Raw genomic sequence first — 22,535 nt, forward strand, 5'->3', positions numbered from 1 at the left:
CTTTTTAAAATAACTAAGGAGACTCGGCTGTCTTCACAGTTTGCGCAAGAAAAGTAGCATCTAATTTTGGCTAAAGTCAGCAAAACAACGAGACAAGACTTGACACTGACTGATTAATATGCACATTCACCATCAACTGGACAGGGGGTCTACTACAGGTGAACTAACAGTCAGTCATTTGCCTGAAGTACCGGTGTTGTATTCAGTATAGTTGTGAACAGTGGTGCTGTTGGGTTCTATACAGGTAGGGTGCTGTTATGGAATGTTTGATGCCTTGTTAAGAGAGAGACAGACCAGCAATCTTGCAAGCAGGTTCTGTTCACAGTGTTGTGTGAAAACTTTCTTTGGTAGATTACCCTCAGTATTTTAATCTGTCAAAATGACGGACGGCCTTCAGAATTTTCCGTCATTTAAAAAAAAAATCCATCAATGACGGAATATTTTTGGTTAACGTGACCTCTGCTTTAGTTCATATGTGTTCTGTCTGTTCCAAATTTATATATACAGATCTAGTAGTAATAATGGTTGAAAGACATTTTAAAAATTATCATTATTATTTGAAATATTTCATTTTCAGCTTTATATATGCAATATGTACAAACATATCAATATACCAACAGTATAGAGACAAAACAGAAAGCCTTACCCAACAAAAATGAAAAAAGGGGGAAAAAAAAGAAATGAAAAACAGTCAGTGTGCAAGGTCAGTACCAACGACTACATGAAGTACTTGGTGTAACAGATGTACCAATATGATCTAAATATGGCTGCCAAATTTTCAAAAAGGTGTTATATCATTTTCTGAGACAATAAGTGATTTTTTTCCAGGGGGATGCAACTGTTCATCTCAAAAGACCACCTATCAATAAGAAGAGGGCAATCAGATTTCCATGACACCACAGTGGACTTCTTGGCCACACATAGAGCAACTTCCATAAGTTTGAGTTGTGCATTGTTTAGAGAACTGCTAATACTTATAAAGTTCCCCAGTAAACAAAGTTCAGGGTCCACTGGAACATTAACCCCTGTGATCCTGGTTAAAGTGGAGCAGATATCATGCCAGAAAGGCTTAATTTTCGTACACAGCCAGGTACAGTGTAGAAAGGAACCAACTTCAGTATCACATCTGAAGCACATTTCTAATAGATTAGATTTGAATGAATGTAATTTTTCTGGGGTAAGGTATAATTGATATAGACTGTTATAGTTAATCAATCTATACCAGGCATTGATAATAGTTGACAAGCTGTTTTGACATAAAACTTTATTATTATTATTGAAAAAAATGCAACACTTTCTTCCTCTGTTTATGCTCCTAAGTAGTTTTGGGAGATCTGGTCAAAAGATCACATGGTCATCTTTTGAATATGATCCACAAACTGAATCACACTTTTCTCACCTCTTATAAAAGGCAGGCAAGTCAAAAACAAACCATAGCAGGTTTTCCAATAGTTTTCTCAGGCTTAGGTTGTGTGTGATGGTTTTTTGTTGTTTTTATCTACTAGACAAATCTGCATTTTTGGCATCATTTTCAGCACGAGTCCACATTTTAGTGTCCACACAGCTGCAGAGTTTCCATCACTACCCAGACTGTAGCAGACTAATTTGTCCCATTGGAGTTTTATAATGAGTCAAAAATGTTTTCACACCAGCTTAACTCTAAAGCACCTGTGAATATCAGACTCACTGCACATCAGGGTTCAGAAGGCAGACCCACAGCTCACAGACTTACAGTAATTCTGTATTATTATTTCTTCAACAGCAGCATAACAACATATGACACAAATTCTGCAGGTGAATTGGAACTAAACCAGGACACTTCAGTGGGAACAGATGAAAGACAATGCTATAAAGACGAGGACAAGTTTCTACCAAACATATGTCACTGCACTCAATACAGAAAAACACATCTCATGTGCAATATGTTTTAAAGACATCAGTGCAATAACAGAATGTATGCTTGTGTGTCAGCGATGGGTTTCTGCATGGTTTTTTTTGTTTGTTTGTTTTGTTTTTTTTTTACCTATTTTACCCACAATCTATTTATTTTAGCTGCTTTTATTTGTATTTTTGTGCTATGTTTTATATATGATGCACAGATTGGATGGCACGTCAAATTTTCTTGTACTATTCTATTTTATTCTATTCTGTTCAATTCTATTCTATTGTTCTATTCTAAAGAATTGTGATAAACTCAGCGATCTATGCTAACATTTATTTTATTCTATTCTGTTCTATTCTGTTCTGTTCTATTCTAAACTATTGTGATAAACTCACTTGCAATCGATGCTACTGACTAATTTATTCTATTCTGTTCTATTCTAAAGTATTGTGATAAACTCACTAGTGATCTATGCTGCTGACTTATTCTATTCTATTCTAAAGAATTGCGCTAAACTCATTAGCGATCTGTGCTACTAACATATTTATTTTATTCTATTCTATTCTAAAGTATTGTGATAAACTCACTAGTGATCTATGCTACTGACTGTAATGTTACAAACCCATGAGGGTCTTAAAAATACTGTAATTACACTGATAAACAGTTCATTTAAAAATAATGTTAGATAAATGGAAATGTTTTTGACTGTGCTGTTTACTTTTTTAATGAGCTGTACAATCCCACTGAAAATAGATCATATGACAAATTAAGATCATTACTAATGGAGGATTGTGAGATCACCCAGCACTACAGCAAGGCCTTCAACAAACTAAGAAAGGGTACTAGACCCCAGACAGCACCTAACCCTTCTGAAGAGCTAACTAACATATTTGCAGTAATGGTGGGTGTCATATTGTCCTCCTTTTAATAAGTTAATACTGTAAATTTGCATCTATTCATATTTTGGCCATTTTATTTTTTGTTTTACTTAGCTCTACTCTTATGTTACTTTGTAAAATTGTAACATGTATATTCTATTTTCTAATCTTACTTTTAGTTTTTGTAATTTCTAGGGCTGGGCGATAAAACAATAACGATATATATCGCAATATAACTTTTCCTCGATAGAAATATGAAACATGCTCGATTCCATTTTCAATAGAACTCATTCGTCTATGTTTTGACAGACGTGAGAACAGCCAATCATAATTAAGTAGCGTCGCACCGAACCAATCACGCCAGAGCCATCAAGTTAAGTTGACACACACAGTATAAGGTGTAAGAGCAGCCGCAGCACACATGCTAATGTTTGGGCTACAGTGGGAGGTAATGAGTGTTCCCTCAGGAGAAAATATGACCGAGAACTCGAGTGACCGGGTTACTGAAAAGTAGGGTGCGAACTCTTTTGGTTCCGGCGTACAACAGAGACATGAAAGCTGGAAGTTGGATGGGCAAAGGTTGTTGTTTCACTTTCGCTTTATGCTAGTTATGGCACGGAGGTACGCACAGCTTGAAAGACGGTGGGGGGGGCGGGGGGAGAGGCAATTCTGAGATTGAAGGGAGGGACTTCTCCATAAGTACCACTACCATATATGTATGTCTTTCTTTCTTTCTTTCTTTCTTTCTTTCTTTCTTTCTTTCTCTGATGTCTTCAAACCTTATGAATAACGGAAAATTTAAGCTCGACAAAAAATTGTGATTTGATTTATATCGTGATACATATCGATATTGTCTGATATGTAAAAAATTATCGTGATATGATTTTTTTTTCCATATCACCCAGCAATAGTAATTTCATATTCGCTCTATTCTTATTTCTGCAGTGCTGGTGTTTTATTAATATTGTTGCACTGACTGGAGTTGCACTCCTAATTTTAATGTACACACAATGACAACAAAGGCTTTTCTATTCCACTACTTCGCACAAACCAGTTTTAACTTGGATTGCACAATTTGCCCCTGCTCACTCATGCATGAAAACCTGGGTCTGTAAATTTGGACAAATATCCACGAATCCCCTACCTACCGACTTCCATAAAAGAAAATTCCAAAAATTATCAAATACAGAACTGGGGGTAATTTTTCAAAATATGTTTTTTTTTTTTTGATACACCCTCTGTTCTATTCTATTCTATTCTATTCTATTCTATTCTATTCTATTCTATTCTATTCTATTCTATATGTAAGTGTCCCATTTTCCTAGAATGTGGATTATTTGTTTCAACTCAAAAGCTGCACAGATTGTGCATTGATTGTTCAGTAGGTGTGTATGTGTTGTGGTTTATCTGCTGGTTTTTGGTTCTTTAATTGTAAACGAGTGCTGCTGCCCCCATCCCTTTCTTATCAGTGCTATTAATACCATCATGTGGACACCCTGGTACATGGTGTCTGGGTGCCAGGGAGGTTTCACTGGTTCTGCAGCGCTAGAATTTGGATTTGTGAGCACTGAGCTCTGAAGTGGCCAGTGTCCACTTAGCGATGTGATCTGATCAGAGAAAAAGGATTACCTACAGGACACTAATACGAATGCTCCAGAGGTTTTGGACTGCGGCCGGTGTCGGGTCACTGTCTGCAGACCTGGATCAGCATCTCAAGGCCTCGACCCAGAAACTTGCCAAACTGTCTCCAACCTCCTAAAACCTTGTGTTCACCGGAGGCTTGTTTACTGTGGTGTCGGTGGATTAGTCTTGAGCAGGATGCCTTTTGTCTGGGAACATACTCGCACAGTTTTCCAAATAACTCATGCGTGTTTTGATGTTGTCAGTTTGTATTCTGCTTTTTCTTCACAATCAAAGACTGAAAATGAATCGCATTGTGAATAAAAATGTCATCTGTCGAAAACATTGGGAAAAAAATGTGAAAAAAGCTAAATTCAGTAAAAGCTTAATTAGATAATGATGTAGTTCTTCATAATAGTTTTATTTTGTAGTCATGTTGGTATCTGATCTCTATAACCAAAGCCCATTCTGTTGTAGAGCAGAAATGTAGTGTTTTCACTAGTCTCTTGTCCATTGACCCCCAGATTTTGCAAAAATAACTTGCGCATAAAAATTTACCTAATGGAAAAATGACAATTTCGCCAAAAGTCTTGTTTTTCGATTAAAAGTTTTTGCGCTGGCAAGAGGTGGTTTTTCAGGCATAGTGCAAATGGTATATCACACAAAACTGTAATGAAAAGACCTTTTTTCGCAACTAGAGTCATGTGAATTAAAAAGTGGATGTTGACGGACGTTACAACAAGCGAAGAAGAAGAAACATATCGCGTTATGTGTGGACACACCAGGAAACAATCATTTTTTAATTTAATACAAAATAGAGGGGTAATATATAATAATAATGAATATATATGTAAATCAACACCATATTTACATTCGTCGCCATGCTTATGGAATGACTTCTCGTGTCATCTTGTGATAATAAATAAATCATCGCATTTGTGATTGCATGGAAAAACCGATATCACGCACTTCTACAACTATCTGTAAAGTTTTGCGCAGATGTCCAGTGGAAAGCGACTATTGGCTGCGAGTGTACTACTGACTTTTCAGCTTAGCACGTTTGTTAACAGATGATGGTTAGGTTGTGTCAGCATTGCTTAAAGGGAAGATAGATGCAGTGACTCTTATGGGCTGGTCACAGTGTTTCTTTCCACACCGTCCTGTGGTTACAACATATTACGGCTCCAAGCAGGACTGGAAGACATCGTCGTCAGTAAAGCAGCGTGGTTAAGTGCAGACACAGCAGTTTTGTGATGGTCAGATGACACTGACTGCTCCACTGTGCTGCCTCTGTTCTCCTTCTTCCCTGGGACTGCACACTAATTGTTACAGCAGCATTTGTGTCATGAGGTTTTTCTCTAGTTATATGTGACTTCGCGATTAACCCTGAGTCATGCACGATGAGAGAAATGTTCTGGCACATTCTCTTTGTTACTTTTTTGATCCCTCACATGAGCCACATTCACAGATATGTCAATGAAAAACTCTTATCTCTTCAGTTTAAAGTGGAGGTGTCAAACTCATTTTAGTTCAGGGGCCACATTCAACCCAATATGATCTCAAGTGGGCCAAACCAGTAAAATAATGACAATGAAAAATTAAAAATTACTGTATGAAAATGTTTACATCTGTAAAGTATCCTTTAAGAAATGTGAAAAGCATGAACAACTGTGAACAACTAGAAAAATAAGTGCAATTTTAACAACATTATGCCTCCACTTATCATTGTCACGTGCGCTGCAACTTATAGATCACATCTATAAATGTACAAAACATTTAGTAGAAGGCATATAATATTGTTAAAGAATTGCCCTTCTCATAAAACCTTGCAGGTTGTTCATATTTGTTCAGGTTATTCACATTTTTTGTGAAAGGATAGTTGTGTAATTTTGCTTTTTTACACAAAAACAAAGACAAACATTTGGAGTTGTCATTTTTGGGTTATTATAATATTTTACTGGTCCGACCCACTTGAGACCAAAATAGGGCTTTATGTGGCCCCTGAACTAAAATGATTGTTAATATCTTCTTTGAAATCTCTGTATGGACAGGCTGTAAAAGTATTGGATAAAAAACCGAGACATTATCACCACTGCAATATCCTGACTAAATATTATCTATTAAGCTTTGACAGTTTAATAATTTTCACTGACCTTTGTCTGATTCATAAAATAATTAGTAATGCAGCCCCTCCCCTCTTGAAAAATGATGTACAGTCATGCTCTGAGCTCAGAGCGAGGGCCCTCAGATCCACATCAAATGGTGACGGCATTATCCCCAAATGCAGCTCTGCTTCTGCGCAGACTGCCTTCTTGTATAAGGCTGTTAAAGTGTGGAATGGGCTACCCACCAATTTGAAAACTTGCTCCGTTTACAACTGTTATTATATCGCAACAAAAAAATGGCTTCTAAGTAACCAGCACTGCCAATACTAATATGTATTCTAGTGCCAATGGTAAAGATTTCTGTCCGGTCAAACAAAGCAAATATCGTACTTATCTCTGTACACGTGTATTGTATAAATTGTTTTGGTTAATTCTACAGAAGTTTTTAGCTCATTAGTTTGTACTTTTGCACTTTTTTGTACATCTGGTTTGCTATTTATCTATTAATTTATTGATTGTTCTCTTTTTTTCTCTCTCTCTCCTCTCTCTTCTCTCCTTTTTCTTTTATGTCTTATTCTTATTCTAGGAAATGTTATTGTACTTTTAGAATGTAAGTCCCTTTTTATGTACTTGGCTGTAACTGTTCAGCCTGAGCAAACTTTCCTATATCTGTCATGTCTAACGGTTTTCTTCCAGTATATTAGTACTTCGTAATCCTTGTGATGTTTTATTATGTTGGTCGTTTGTCCAGGACAACAGACGGAAATTAGCTTTTTTTCCTAAATCTTGTGCACGCATCTTGTTCTGTGCAACTAATGCCAATACACACTGTCCTGTAACTAAATAAATAAACACAAATACAAAATACAGTATAGTTTTTGCATTTCACAAATTCATCCCACGGGCCAGATTGGACCCTTTGGCTGGCCGGTTATGGCCCAGGGGCCATATGTTTGACAGCCCTGGTGTAAAGAGATAAAAGAAAGAGTGACAAAGAATTTCTAGGGTGAATTTATGTGTTTGGTTGATTATATCACTGCATCCATTTGGGTTTAACACACTCTAGTTAACTGATTGACTTAGCCAGGGGTTCTTGGATCTATAGGACTGAGCAAAAGTCACAGATAACCTGTTGGTTTGGACAGTTATGAAGACCATACACGTGTCTCTCAGTCTTTGTATGAAGATATAACTGGAATCTACAGGAAATATGTGAACAGCCTTAAAAAAAAAAATCAGAAAACTTTTTTTTTTTCCTACAGAACAAGGTAGTTTTTAGTATGACCTCTCTTTGCACTTAACATGTAACACTCTTTTGGGCAGACAATGAGATTTACTGCACTAATCTTATGGTGTTTTACTCAGGGTTTATTCCAAAACTTGTCAAACATTTCTTATTGTTTGGACTATTATTACCTCCACCAAGGAAGTTATGTTTTTGCCGGCACTGGTTTGTCTGTCTATCTGTCTGTGTGCAAGATAACTCAAAAAGTTATGGACGGATTTGGATGAAAATTTCAGGAAATGTTGGTACTGGCACAAGGAACAAATGATTAAATTTTGGTGGTGATTGGGGGGGCGGCACTGATCTGCCTTGGCGGAGGTCTGCGCTCTCTGAGTGCTTTTCTAGTTGGGTTTGTTATTGAAGTTTTTGTTGTGGGAACAGAGGCCATGCCTTTTGTCTGCAAAAAAAATTCTATTCTGTTCTATTCTATTCTGTTCTGTTTTTATTTTTTTGTGTTCAGTTCTATTTTATTGTATTTTATTTTATTATGTCCTGTTCTGTTTTAATAAAGAGATAGGGAGATAATTATATATGATTATTACAGGGCTGTAAAAATAACAAAGCTAAATGTAGTTGAAGACATTTCTTGCCAGCTCTTTTCACCTTTCCCTCTGTGTTTCTCTGTTACTAAAGGTTATCCAGTTCGCTCTGAGAGACTACATCCAGTATTGGTACTACACTCTGAGTGAGGATGAGTCCTTCTTACTGGAGATCAGACAAACACTGCAGAACGCCCTCGTCCAGTTCTCCACACGGTACACTTTTTTCTTTGATACATCTGATTTTAGACAAACCAGAACTATTCAGTATTTGTTGCTTTTTGCAGCTGTATTTAGACGTGTGTCTGTATGCATTTAGGTCCAAAGAGGTGGACTGGCAGCCTTACTTCACCACTCGCCTAGTGGACGACTTTGCCACCCATTTACGTGTCTTTCGAAAAGCCCAGGATCGCCTCGCTGAAAGAGAGGACAAGCAAAGTAAGCACCTTTACGCACTTCAGCCCTGAGTGATCACTGGTATGTCTGGTAGAACTCCTAGTTGGCTTACTTTTTATAAAAATAACTGTATTGTAGTAATTTAAGATAATGGGATGTTTTACAATCTATTAGTACTGGTAGTACTTACAGGTAATATTAGTAAACTTGCCCAAATAATTAGTCACTCCCACTGAGAATATGGTACAGTTAATTTAATGTTCTGTTCCAAATTTATTGATTAATTACTTAGACTTTGATGCTCAGTGACCCAGGTTTCATTTGTCATTCTTCAGCAATTATACAGTTTCTATTTAAGTCAAATATCTAAGTTTTTTTTTTTAGGATGAGTGGGTGATAACTGCCACTTATCAGCTTTAAACGTTTTCCAACTACAAGCTATTGCAGTTATGATGGCCTTTAGTGCTGCTGCGATTAGTCAACATAGTAATCGACTGCAATTTTTTTTTAGTCGTCACGTCGTTTTACTATTGACTGCCTTTTTATTTTTGGCTGCGGCACCTAGGGAAATCCATGCCTGCAGCGCCTGCAGCTGTATGGCCACACCTCAGAGAGAGAGACAGACCCCGTCTTATAAGTGTCACCCCCCCTTCCCAGTCCGTGCCTACATCATTCAAACATCCTGCCCCTCAAATGAAAGTTTGCTAAGATTCAGGAAGTAGGGAACAGGTAAATGAGCATTAAGTTTAGGTTTCACTTTCACTTTCGCGGTCTGTGCTGCGTGTACAAAGTAGGAATGAGGACATACGTCAAATCACGTGACATATCTGGGAGGCTGCGCCATTTTGAACTTACAAGCTATCAGTTGCTATGGGCAACCACATAGTACAGACCTGCGGGAAAGATACGTATGGCATGTTTGGTAATATTTAAGTTATTTATATTGTTTACATTTGCCTTGGTACAGGTGACATTTTGTGTTTTGGCCCTTCAGTTGTGTTCAAAATAAAATGGACACAAGAAAATAACAAACACTTGATTTTTTTTTTTTTTTTTTGATTAGTTGTTTAAATTAGTTGACTAATTGAAAAAACAGTCGAAAGATTAGTGACAGCACTAATGGCCTTTAAAAATCCTAAATCCTTGTTCATCTCCTAGTGGTAACTCACCTTTTTGATCCTAAAACCGTGTTCATTAACGTTAATCATGGGACGGATGATGAGAATTGTGACTTTGGTTATGAATCCACCCTGAGGACGTGTGGTGTGTCCACAGGGGACATCACAGAGGAGCTGGTGGACTCGTTCTTCGAGGCAGAGGTGGAGATGGAGAGGAAGGTTTGTCGAGACGTAGTGTGCACCTCACACAAAGATGAAGAAGGTAAACTCTCCCCAGCAGCCTTATGTTTCACCCATTTGCACAAAATGTGTTACTTTTTAATGTTTTGTTTAGTTAAAACTGAACTCAAGCTCTGTTTGTGCCAGGTTTTCTTCGGGACTTGTGCGAGTTGCTTTTGTATCTGTTACTACCTCCTGGAGATTTCCACAATAAGAATATGAGATACTTTCTAAGGGTAAGTGAACGAAACATACAAGCTGCCTCAGTCTCTGTAACAAACTATGTTAATGTCTATGTAATGTATACAGTTGTGGAAAAAAATTATTAGACCATCAAAATTCATTAAAAATAATGGTTATGCAATCAAGTACTAACTCGTGTGTATCATGTGACTAAAACAGACGGAAAAGAAAACATGGAATGCCTAAAAGCACTGTTTTTGTCAATACAAAATCATAGCTATCGATGTAAGAACTGAAGTAATTTTTGGTTATTATTAAGAAAACATGGAAAATGGTTAGATATCAGCTCTGAAATTAAACTCTTATGAGCTATTTTTGTTATTATCAGTATATTTGTCCAAAATAAATATGCCTTTAGTTATACCTGGTATTAAAATGAACAAGAAATTGAAGAAAACAAGGGGTGGTCTAATAATTTTTTCCACAACTATGTGCGATAATATGTGCAATAAGTAGTGCAATAATCTTCTGTTCTGCAATATTTGTTCCATATTTATCAAAATATTAACACACTATCTTTATATAGACTTGAGTTCATAGATATACGTTCTGTTTTCATAGGTATTACATACTTTTGATATTATTATGTATATGTATTGTTAATATTGTTCATAGATATACATACTGTCATATAATGTTAATACTGTAAATATTGTGTCTATTCATATTTGTCTATTTTTATTTTTTATTCTACGCAGCTTTATTCTTATCTTACTGTTGTAAAAAATGTATATGATCTTATTTTTAGTTTTTGCAATTTTATATTTGCTCTATTCTTATTTTCTGAAGTACTGGTGTTTTATTAATATTATTACACTGACTGGAGTAACACTCGTAATATCATTGTACACACAATGACAATAAAGGCTATTCTATTCTATTCTATTCTATTCTATTCTATTCTATTCTATTCTCTTTGTATGTTATGTTGTACCACCTCTGTGTGGTTAACCATCAACCAAATGTTTCCACTTTGGCCTCCAGCCAGTGGTGAGCGTGTCCTAGAGTTTTATTTTCAGCAACACGGTCCTGATAACATGTTGTCAAACACTATGTGACTTTGCAGGTTGTGTAAACACTCATGTGTACCTGTACTGTGATGTTTGTTAGGAGGTGCTAGCTCGTGGTGTGTTACTCCCTTTGATCAACCAGCTGAGTGACCCAGACTACATCAACCAGTTTGTCATCTGGATGGTAAGATCTCACATTTGTACCTTCTCCTGCCTATGATAAGTGGAGTGAGCTGGTTTGTTTGTGTAAATAATATAGAAACTAAAGGACCTTCAAACTAACATTGGTTTCTGAAGCCCCTTCAAAAGTCTGAGACCAATTACCTGAATTGTGGGCCTTAAGATGTCTTCAGTTCATTTCAGTAAAAGACGTGAACACTGATTGGACTTATTTATTGATTGCACCCTAAACATAACATTTTAAAATCCATAGTATTAATATATATTTTCTATGTACTTGTGAGCTTAGAGTATATCAAAGTGAATAACATTATTTGGAAAAATTTGTTGTTTATTGACTGTAATGGTATTTTATTTATTTATTTATTTATTTATTTATTTATTAGGGACAGTGCATATTAATGAACATTGACAACAATTGCAGCTGTAAATATGCCAGATTGTAGGAGCAGTACTAATTTCCATCTGTAGTCCCTAGGCAGGTGACAAGAAAGACAGTTGACAAAAAGGCAAAACATCATAAAACACATCATAAAAAGACAGTTGACAAAAGGGCAAAACATCATAAAAACACACAGAATAACACAGTGAAGACAATCTACTGATGGTCACAGGTTTGGTTTTCCTTCATCCGATGTACAAGTTGTGATTTGAAGGAGGCATATGACTGTGAGTCTCTTATGTTGAGTGGTAAACTGTTACGTTTGTGTGTGCAGATGGTTTCACATGACCTTTGTTAAGATAATATTAACATATGATGTTATTTGCAATTATTTCAGTAGAACAAAGTAACATATTGTGAATATGCTTAGTCTGTCCAAAAAATTCAACACCTGGATTTAACTAAGAAAATATCTATCGTTTTATACAATGGATAATTACCGCAGTGATTAATTTAATTCATCTGCAACAATTTCTTTATCCCTTTAACTGATGCGACACGTAGCTTCTCATTCTTAAACATCCATTAATTTGATAGAGAACATAAAGATTGGATTGTGCTTCAGTGGATAAAGGTCTTGGTGAGTCTGGATTGACCCTGTTCCAGAGTGATGGATGCATCAGGGTGAGAAGAGAGGCAGATGAAGTGATTACCTATCATGCCTAGTGCCAAGAGTACAAGTCTGTGGGGGCAGTGTTACAATCTAGGGTTGGTTTAATTGGTCAGGTCTGAGTTCAATAATGTTATGTATCCAAAAAGTGTTGGAAAAAAAATAAGTGACATTGAATGAGGTTATTGAAACGATGGCAAATGTGTGCTGTAATCATAGCTAAAGAGGGTTTAGTGAAATATTAAAGCAGGGGACTTTTTTTGGCCAGGCTGTACACATCACTGAGATGGCAATGAAACTGTAAGCTGTTTTATTGCCTCACTTGTTTTTCACTTAAGTTTTTGCTGAAATTTTATAAACACAGTCACCAAAAACAAAAAAAACCGAACAAACAAACCTTGCTTGGGTACACTACACGACACTACATTCATATTTTTCAGTCTTTCCACCATTCTGGGTTCTGTAATCAGTCCATTTATTCCATTTTTTGTCCTTTTGTGCTTCTTGTAGTCGCAGTTTGTGAGTTATTTTTTCCATTGTACACAGTATATTCCTTTAGTAATTGCGATCCATTGGTCCTTTGTTGGTGGTTCTGTCTGTTGTCTCACATTTTAGTGAAACACTCGGAGAGGTCAAGTTTACTCATGTGTTGTCTAAGTTCATATCTTTTATTGTGGTTAAAGTACGAACACAGGAGATTGATCTGCATTGCACTAATTTGCCAAAAAGAACTTTGGTTGTAAAGCTGTTGAGTCACATGAAAAACAGAAAAACATGCAGCTGCTGTAAATCCAACCAGAGAGCACCTGCCTTCACCCAATAATATTCTGTCTTCACATGAGGAGCATCACCAAAGTCTGGCCTCAGTGAGACTGGACAGGGAATGGGTCTTTAATTGCATTTATGATGGTCTTAAAGGGGTCTTGAAAAACCTGACATTTAACTTGTGGAAACCCTAGAACAGGGGTGGGCAACCTGTGGCTCCTGGGGCCACAGTTGGCTCTTTAGCCATTTTCCAATGGCTCCATCTGATTTTTAAAAAAACATATGGATATGAATAACACTTAAGTTTGAAACATTTTGCTGTTATTGTCACAACCATAAAGTCATTCTGATACATACAGTTGTACAAATGTAGATTATACTAGGGCTGTAAGATATTGGAAAAAAACGGGTATTGCGGGGTTTTTTTAACCCTGCGATATATATTGCGATATGAAAAAATACTCAGGAGGATATAATAGCTATGTGATGCCAAGGTAAATGGTCAAATAAATTAGTTGTGTTTCCTCTCGTTATGGCAACACAGAACACAAACAAGAACAATTGTGATTGGTGGATCGCTGCGTGTCATGTGTGTCAGGTACCCAGGTTGAAATTAGATGAGAACACATTGAGTTCATTTGCCTCCTACATTGCAGGACCTGTGATGTGACTATTTCACACATGTACATTGCGATGACGATGCTCAAACAATATATGGTGCAGCTCTAGATTATACTCTATGTAGACGATGAGTAGTAGTAGTAGTAGTAGAAGACTACTTTTTCATTTTTATGACATCGAGGGCATCCATCTGTATATTCCACTGCAAAGAAAGCATTCACATAACAGTAAATTTTTGCTGCACAACACAATAATGACAAATGACAGGTTGTCGCAGTCACCACCTTGAGATAAAACATTAAACACTTTTTTTTTGGCTCCAGAATTGTTGTAATTTTTTACATTTCTTTCCAAAAATGGCTCTTTAGATAACAAAGGTTGCCGACCCTTTCCCTAGAATCAATCCAGAAAGGCAGTGGATGAGAATGTTGTGTGGGATTTTTTTTTTGTGTAGATACGGGACTCTAGTTGTAACTACGAGGCCTTCATGAACATCCTGAAGCTGACAGACAAACCTGCAGAGCTGGAGGCTGTGAAGGACAAGGTGCTGGAGGAGCTGCAGTACCTCCGCTCCCTGGACACCGCTGGAGACGGTGAGCAGAACAGTCAAATTCAAGTTTTTATTTATTTTATTAACCAGATAAAGTCCCATTGAGATAGAGATCTCTTTTACAAGGGTGACTTGGCCAAGAGGTCAACAGCACACACCATACCATAATGAAACACAGGTTAAAAGATCTGTGATGACAATAAATTAAGAAACAGACAGTAATTTAGTAATAACAAAGGTCTGACCAAATTTGACAAAAAAAAGTGAACTGTAATTTAGGTCACCAGCCATTTTTAAAGTGTAAGATTTGGTCAATGTCCGAAGAATTCTCGCTGTCTGTTCAGTAAGATGGAACAAAAAGCTTGGAGCCAAATGAGTTCTGGTGTTTTCAGCTCCGGTTGAAGAGTATTCCAGGCAGAGGAGGTGGCAAAACTGAAGGCTCGCTTCCCCATTTCAGTTCAAACCCCACTGAACATTCAAATAATAAATATCACAAGTCCATAGAGCATTAACAGAAGAGCAGGTTTGCCGACGCATCAATGTCTGTGGCACAAGTCGATGTTACTTTGGAGGAGTTAACTAGTCGTGTGTTATTCTCTCTCTCCCTTCCATCACCCGACAGCGCGAGCCTTCATTCAGCGTATGTCGATACTCTTATCTTTCTATATGAAAACATGGAGCGCAAGGTAGTGATGCGGATCAGCAGACCCGGGTCGGGTTGGTGTGGGTCCAAAAAATGTCACTTTATTTGTGGGGCGGGTCAGATAATTCCACAAAAGTGGGTCGAAAAAACAAAAAAATAAAACATACCCGCGCGTCACTAGTACAAGGCCAAGGCTGAAGGAAGAAGACGACTCAGAGTAGGAGCTAAACCGACTGTAATCTAGAAAAACTCTGGTCTAAGTAATGTTCTGTGAACCATGGAGGCACCACCAATACCAAATAATAATTTGGACTGCCAGTGTGTTTGGATTATTCTGTTAATTTATTTCACGAAGACAATGCACTCTTTTCTTTAACATGCTGTACGTCTTGGCTGCCGCTGTCTGAACCTTTTCCCACTTTATGTTGTTCACTTAAATTTAAAAGAAAATTCAAGGTGTTAGCCTATGTTTTGTATTGGTTAAAATGTCTGAGAAGGACTGCTGATGCTTGTGTCTTGCAAGTTTTTTAATAATAATAATAATAAGAAGAAGAAGAATACATTTTATTTGTATAGCGCTTTTCATGGAACTCAGACACTTTACATACAGCAGATGAAAACAGAAATTAAAAACAGATTAAAAACAGATAAAAAAGCAGGTGCAAAAGGCAGGTATATGAATATTAAACAATTAAACATTAAAAGCAATCTTAAATAAATGAGATTTTAAAAAGTATATAAAGGTGTTGAGGTCAGAGCAGTGTCGGATGGTTGGTGGGAGGGAGTTCCAGAGTTTTTATTCTGCTCTTTACTGTACATTGTTAATGTTACAATGAACTTTATTACAAGCTGCTCATTGTTGAATGGCTGTGTGTCTGTGGTGTTCCTCCGCTCATCATACAACTAGTTGACTCGACTTCGAATTTGTTGACGAATAAGTCTATCTGAAAAAATCTGAAGTCACTAATTGCCCTACAAGTCCGTAGGGCAAAATGATTATTAGTTCTTTGAAGAAGAGAAGATAGATATGACGGAACCAACTCAAGAAGAGCCTTGTAGATCAGTAACAACCAGTGGGTGAACCCTCAGGAGTTCAATGAAGGCAACTCATCTTCAGCGTATACTTCACAGTTGTGAGTGAGGCGACTACAACGAGTGATGAATCGTAAAGCGCAATGATAAACAGTGTTTAAAGACTGAAGACATTTAATTGAGCCGCTCATGTACAGAACATCACCGTAATCATGCAAATCATACTGAGGACTTCCAAAGTGCTTCACTATTTACATATTTGTGTGTCTCCCTAGTATGAAAATTAACGGCTTTCCCTTTGTTTCTCTGCCCATTAGACATCAATGTGATTAAGAACCAGATCAACAGTCTTTTGTTTGTAAAGAAGGTGTGTGAGACCAGGATCCAGAGACTGCAGTCTGGGAAGGTAAGCAGAGATACTAAATGCTAACACAGCGGACATGCTAACACAGCACGGGATTACCTATAAGTACCCCATAGTGCACAAAATAGATTCTATTCATTGCAGAAAATAGAACCTTAAGTAAAAATACTAATAGTATACTGTGAAAGTAATCTACTACTATTAAAACCTCTGAAAGTAATACAGGTAAAATTAGAACACTATATTAATAAAAGGACTCATATTTTCCTGCAGAAATGGAGGAAACCACTGGAACTTTTGGTTGTGCAGTATAATTTGGACTTAAATACATAGCATGATGGATATCTGTCACTTTTTGTTTTGCTTTCTCTGCTTGTCTTCCTTTTCACTTTGATTGTAAAGAAATAACGTTCTTGATTCACATACTTATGTGTTTTATTTTACTATACGATATGAGCTATTGTGCAAACATTATGTACTACCTCAGTGTGCTAGTGATGGTGCACAGTATATATTACATAAACCAGTCTCGTCGCATCATTATAATTAAAATTTGTATTTACTGTTTTTTATGTTTGTTTGTTTATTGTTTGTAAAGTTGTCATATAACTTGAATAAATAGGTTTTAAAAAAAATCTGAAAGTAGCTTACCCTGTCAATTATATAGAATAGAATAGAATAGATCATTATTGTCACTATTACAGGAACAATAAAAATCTGTTTAGCAGCGAAAAAGACTATATAAAAATATCACACAAAATACTGAAAAATATAGGCAATGTACAAAATCTACAAGATAAAATATTAAATATACATACACTACTGAATTACTATTCTGTATCATATGTAATGGTTCTGGATTCATATGACTGCTGCATTCATGCATTTTATTGCAGTGTTAAAGTTGACCTCACCTGCATTTTCTAGTTATTCCTAGAAGGTTAAAAAGACTTATTTAGCCAAAGAAATGAGTGAAATTAACTTCAATTCTCTTCACTTAATCTGTTTGTCATAAATATTTAAAATCAGTACAATAGAACGTGTAGGGCGTTTGTTGTAAATGAATGGTATAAACGTGTGCCATCTGAATACTGAATAAAGCTTAAAAATGTAGGGCGGTAAAAAGAATATTTTTTCCGAAATATTTGTGGAGGAGTAGAAGTCTAGAGCTGCATAAAATGGAAATATGTAAGAACGGGTCGAACTGACAGTGAACAGTTATTTGATCTGTTTGGGTTGTGTTTATTACTGATGATAATGTTTCACCTGGTTTTGCTAGTACCGTCCCGATGCATACCAGACTTTGCTCATCCTCTTTCTGTGTTGTGTAGGAGGTGGACGCCTTAAAGCTGGCGGCCAACTTCGGCAAGCTGTGTGTTATCCCGCTGGAACACATTCTGGTTCACAACATAGCCCTGCAGTTCTTCATGGGTAATTCTGTAAACATGTCATCGCACACGCCACAGATGCCAAAACCTCACTGTAGTCAATCTGAGCCTTTAATCCTGAACATTTCTGTTAATCGTCCTCGTAATCCATCACTTATTCCTCTGTTCCTTATTCTTTTTATTTATAGCCCTGACCTATCTGGTTATCAATGCTTCTTTTCAAGTCCTACATGATTCCGTCAGTGGTTTTAGGAGGACTCAGTGGAAAAAATCCAAATCTTACTAAGTGTATTTTTCTCATTTCTAGTCAAAATATCTCATCACGCTTAAAATAAGACAACGATGCACATAGTTTAATACAGAAATGGCAGTGGTTGTGTTCTAAAACCTCATTAATAAGGAGATATTTGGTGCAGGACAAAGCCTTAAATCAGCTGATACCATCCCTGGAAAATGTCACTTTTGGAAATCTGTCATGGATCAGACCTGAACAAAAAACATTAGGCACTTAATACACCTAGAAACTGTAAAAACTCTTTTTTTTTCCATCAAAACCAGTAATTGTGAAGCCTGATTAGCTACTGGCAAACTAGAAACTGGCTAAGCTAAGCGATAAGATACTGATAGATGGTAAAACATCTTATAACTGATTCACTGGTTTGTCTATAAGTAGTTAAATCTACTATTTTTAGTGGAGGTCCAAGGACTGACTCAGATTAAATGGTAGAAAATGAAACTGATGTGAACAAATACAACTGGGCTGTTTTCTTCTACACTACAAAAATCTAAATCTTACCAAGTGTATTTTTCTCATTTCTAGTCAAAATATATCATCACACTTAAAATAAGACATAATCACGTAAAGAGTAACTTTTCAGTGAGATATAAGAACTTATTTTTAAACAATAGATCTTGAAAATCTTATTTCAAGAAATCTTAAAATTAAATCTTGAATCTTGCATTTTTTCCGGTGCTTGGATCACTTCATTTTGCAGATTAGATTGCGATCACTCCCTGCGTTTGCCTTGTGTGCAAACTAGGAGTCTATCCAAGTTATGTGAGATTTGATACAGAAAATTAACACTAGCCAACAGCCCTAAACATTATAGCCACTCTGTCATTTATACATACTGACACACCTAAATCATTGGTGTATTACGTATATGTGTTTTAGCAGCCAAAGGCCACTACCACTACCACTGACGGTGTCATATTTTGATCCAGACTTCATGCAGGCTGCAGGGGCCCAGGCGGAGCTGTTCTTCTGGCTCACAGTCGAGGGCTACAGGGTGACAGCGCAGCAGCAGCTGGAGGCCATGCAGGTCTGGCAGAAGGACGGCAAGAAGCAGCCCAGCACCACCAAAGGACTACTGAAGGCCGCCGCACTGGGCGTCTACGAACAGTACCTCTCTGACAAGGCAGGAAACGCATCCACATAATTATTTAGTCGCATACAAAGAGGCATTAAATAAAAAAAGTCAGCTTTGTTGTCAGTTTGCCATATGTACATTGCATACAGAAAACTGAAATTACAAACCTCTAATGGTGGAAAATGAACATAGTAGAAAAAGATACATAGAATAGAATAGAACTATAACCAGCAGGGGCTTGAGAAGAAAATGAATAGACAATAACAGGGTGCTTGCACAGGTCTTGAATTTTGTGTAAAAGTCTTTATAAAATATGGAAAAAAGTTTCTCTCATAATTGAATTTTAGAGTATGCTCAAAGGCACATAATCTTGTAAGATAAGAAATACATAAGGAAAAGTTATAAAAAACTTAATATGATTTCACTAACCGGTCGGTACTGGAATGATTCTAGTGAAACTAGTTTGTGTGATATTCATCACTTTAGTGACTTTCATATGTTTTGATAACATTTCTGTCAGTAACATGTAATTTACGGCAAATTATTCATTCATTCATTAATACACTTCTTAAAATGAACTTTTCTACTAAACACAACAGGTACAATCTCAACCAAAAAATTAGGCACAGAAGTATAAAAGTACATAAAGTCAAAGTCTAGGGGAAAATATAGCAGTTTTAAAAAAAGTCTGTAATTTTTATTTGGATAAAGAGCAACAGTCAAGTTAAACAGATGAGTTATTGAGTTAAAGTCACATGTGCAATATGTGCAATATGCAATGATGTCAAATTTCTTGAATTTTTTTGGAAACAACATGTAGGTAATTGTAAATGTCTTAATACATTGTGGACAAGGTTAGTGACACATCGCAGACATCATGAACTGTAAGTTGGACCAAATGAATTGCTTCTGGATCCCACAGTTTGCATGATCTCAATAACGTGTGTGTCCGCCGTTTGCTGCCAATAGTGCCTTTATCCTCCATGGCATTGAAGTCACCAGATTGTCAAACTGTCGCTGTGGAATTTGCAGTCGCAGGATAGTCGCACGATGCGCCTCAAAGTGTGCAGCGACTCCTGCGGTATTCATTCCGCTGATCACCACGCCCATCTCTTGATCCCTGTTTGTCGTGGCATTGTGACTTTTGACAAATCTTCAGTTTTGAAGCCAGGCTTTTTATAGGCAGTGGAGTAACAGGACATTGCACAAACATTATTGACTCCCTTTTCTTTGTGAGGATGAATCTGTGAGTGAGTAACATAACGGACTAATGATTACGCCACATGAACATGCTGACCAGGGCTCCTAATACTAGCATGAAATGAGGAACTCATTTCTTTTTCACTATATTTAGTTGTTTTGGTTATTTTTATTTCTAAATGTAAAATTTTGTACATTGGGACTTGTTGCGTTTTTAATACCTCTTATGAGATAAGATATAAGATAGTTTTATTTGCCATTTGTACACATTGATGTACATAGGAATTATTATGCAAAGGTCTCAGAGAACAAGTACAGAAGAATGAAAGACACAATCAGAATAGAAGTCAGTGATATAAGCAGTATAAAAGTATAAGTATATAATGTGGAAAACTAACCCTTAACTGCTTCTTCTCCACCAGGCATCTCCCAGGGTGCAGGTGGACGAGGCGTCTGTTATAAAACTCGGGGAGAAGTTGCAGAAAGACGACCCCACACCTGAGATATTCGATGAAATCCAGAGGAAGGTAAGAAATTAGTCTGTTTTCTCTTAAAACGTCAATACTGTGTTGTTTAAAATTAGGGTTGGAATGTTTTGATTTTGAAGAACACCAAAAAACCCCAACAGGTATAGCTGACGATAAACAAACTAAAAAGATAGCATTTTTAGACCAAAGCAGTTATTTTTAGAATTTTTTTACGATTTATTTCATTCAGCATCATGATGCTGGTTTAACGACTCGCATCAAGCATACCAATGGCGCATTCTCTCAGATTATCGTTAAGGCGAGGCATCGTGGTAATGCAGTAACTTTTGAATCTTACCATTTCTTTTTATAGCCCCCGGATAAACAAAGGGAATTGCCACTCCCATTTGTTGCTCCCACTACCATATCACTCAAAACGCACCGCACCTCCGATACTTTGTACACGTGCTCAGTACCACTCATGGTCGTGTTTGCCTGCAGACACACACTCCAGTGGTTACAACTCACTTATTTTAATGTGTATCTCAGTTGACAACTCAACAGGACAGCTGAACTCTTGCCTAAATTAACGACCAAAACTTACGTTTCTTTTGTTGTTCAGTATTCATTTCATTTTATTAAATCTTTTTTTCTACACTCTAATTAGAGTGCTCTTTCATTTGTTGTTTTTGTATGCATGTGTTTATGTGCGTGTATATATATCTATCTATATGTATGTATATATATATATATATATATATATATATATATATGTGTGTGTGTGGTGTGTGTGTGTGTGTATATATATATATATATATATATATATATATATATATATATGTATATATATGTATATATATACATGTATAAATGTAAATATGTCTCTATATGCATATATGTTTATACTTGGGGAAAAAAAGGGAAGGTAAATTGTAATTCTGTTTTTCTTCAATAAAAAATATTGGGGAAAAAAAAGGGAGGGGCCAATACAGAGTATTAAGAACCAGGGTATGTAAACTTTTGATCAGGGTCATTTGGATAGTTTCTGTTGTCAGTATGATTTAAGAAGAGTGAACACATTTGTTTGATAATAAATGGCTTCACCCAACCACTACCCATGAGTGAAAGAAAAGTTTTTGTATTATCATTCATATTCTCTGGAAAATGGCCAAAGAATCACAGATTCTGCTAAGGTATGTAAACTTATGAGCACAACTGTATATGGAGATGTTTTATGAGATGAAGGTCGAAGACAGGGAAAATATCTGCTTGAAAAAATAAGGTCAGGTTTATTTATATATGACATGTGAAACTATACAAAGTGCCCAAAGTGCTTTACAAAGATGAATGAAAAAATTAGTAAAATAAGAATAAACATAAGATATAGTAAAACTGATCAAAATAGAAACACAATAATAGGATAAATTGTATCTAAAACACAACCAGAAGATAAAACAAATAAGTCACACGTTTGTATTAAAAGCCAGTGCACATAGGTGGGTCTAGTAAGTATTGTGGTATTTGGTCCACATTAGGACTAATAAGTATAAATGTGGACAGGATTTAAATGTTTTCCACTGCTATAGTTTCTTCTTTAGTGCTTGTTAA

General features: G+C 36.5%; 1 protein-coding gene across 4 annotated transcripts in view; it reads left to right on the forward strand.

Annotated features, from left to right (window-relative positions):
• Nucleotides 1-22,535, forward strand: part of snx13 (sorting nexin 13) — a 48,098-nt gene that overhangs the window by 13,118 nt on the left and 12,445 nt on the right. For all 4 annotated transcript variants that reach the window (XM_030147932.1, XM_030147931.1, XM_030147929.1 and 1 more), the window contains exons 5-14: nucleotides 8,404-8,525; nucleotides 8,629-8,747; nucleotides 9,981-10,085; nucleotides 10,190-10,278; nucleotides 11,396-11,479; nucleotides 14,368-14,506; nucleotides 16,456-16,544; nucleotides 17,834-17,933; nucleotides 19,115-19,308; nucleotides 20,883-20,987. In XM_030147932.1, coding sequence (XP_030003792.1) covers nucleotides 8,404-8,525; nucleotides 8,629-8,747; nucleotides 9,981-10,085; nucleotides 10,190-10,278; nucleotides 11,396-11,479; nucleotides 14,368-14,506; nucleotides 16,456-16,544; nucleotides 17,834-17,933; nucleotides 19,115-19,308; nucleotides 20,883-20,987 — 1,146 coding nt within the window. The remainder of the gene's footprint in view (nucleotides 1-8,403; nucleotides 8,526-8,628; nucleotides 8,748-9,980; nucleotides 10,086-10,189; nucleotides 10,279-11,395; nucleotides 11,480-14,367; nucleotides 14,507-16,455; nucleotides 16,545-17,833; nucleotides 17,934-19,114; nucleotides 19,309-20,882; nucleotides 20,988-22,535) is intronic.

Source organism: Sphaeramia orbicularis, chromosome 11, assembly GCF_902148855.1.
Source record: "Sphaeramia orbicularis chromosome 11, fSphaOr1.1, whole genome shotgun sequence".
Lineage (NCBI taxonomy): Eukaryota > Metazoa > Chordata > Actinopteri > Kurtiformes > Apogonidae > Sphaeramia > Sphaeramia orbicularis.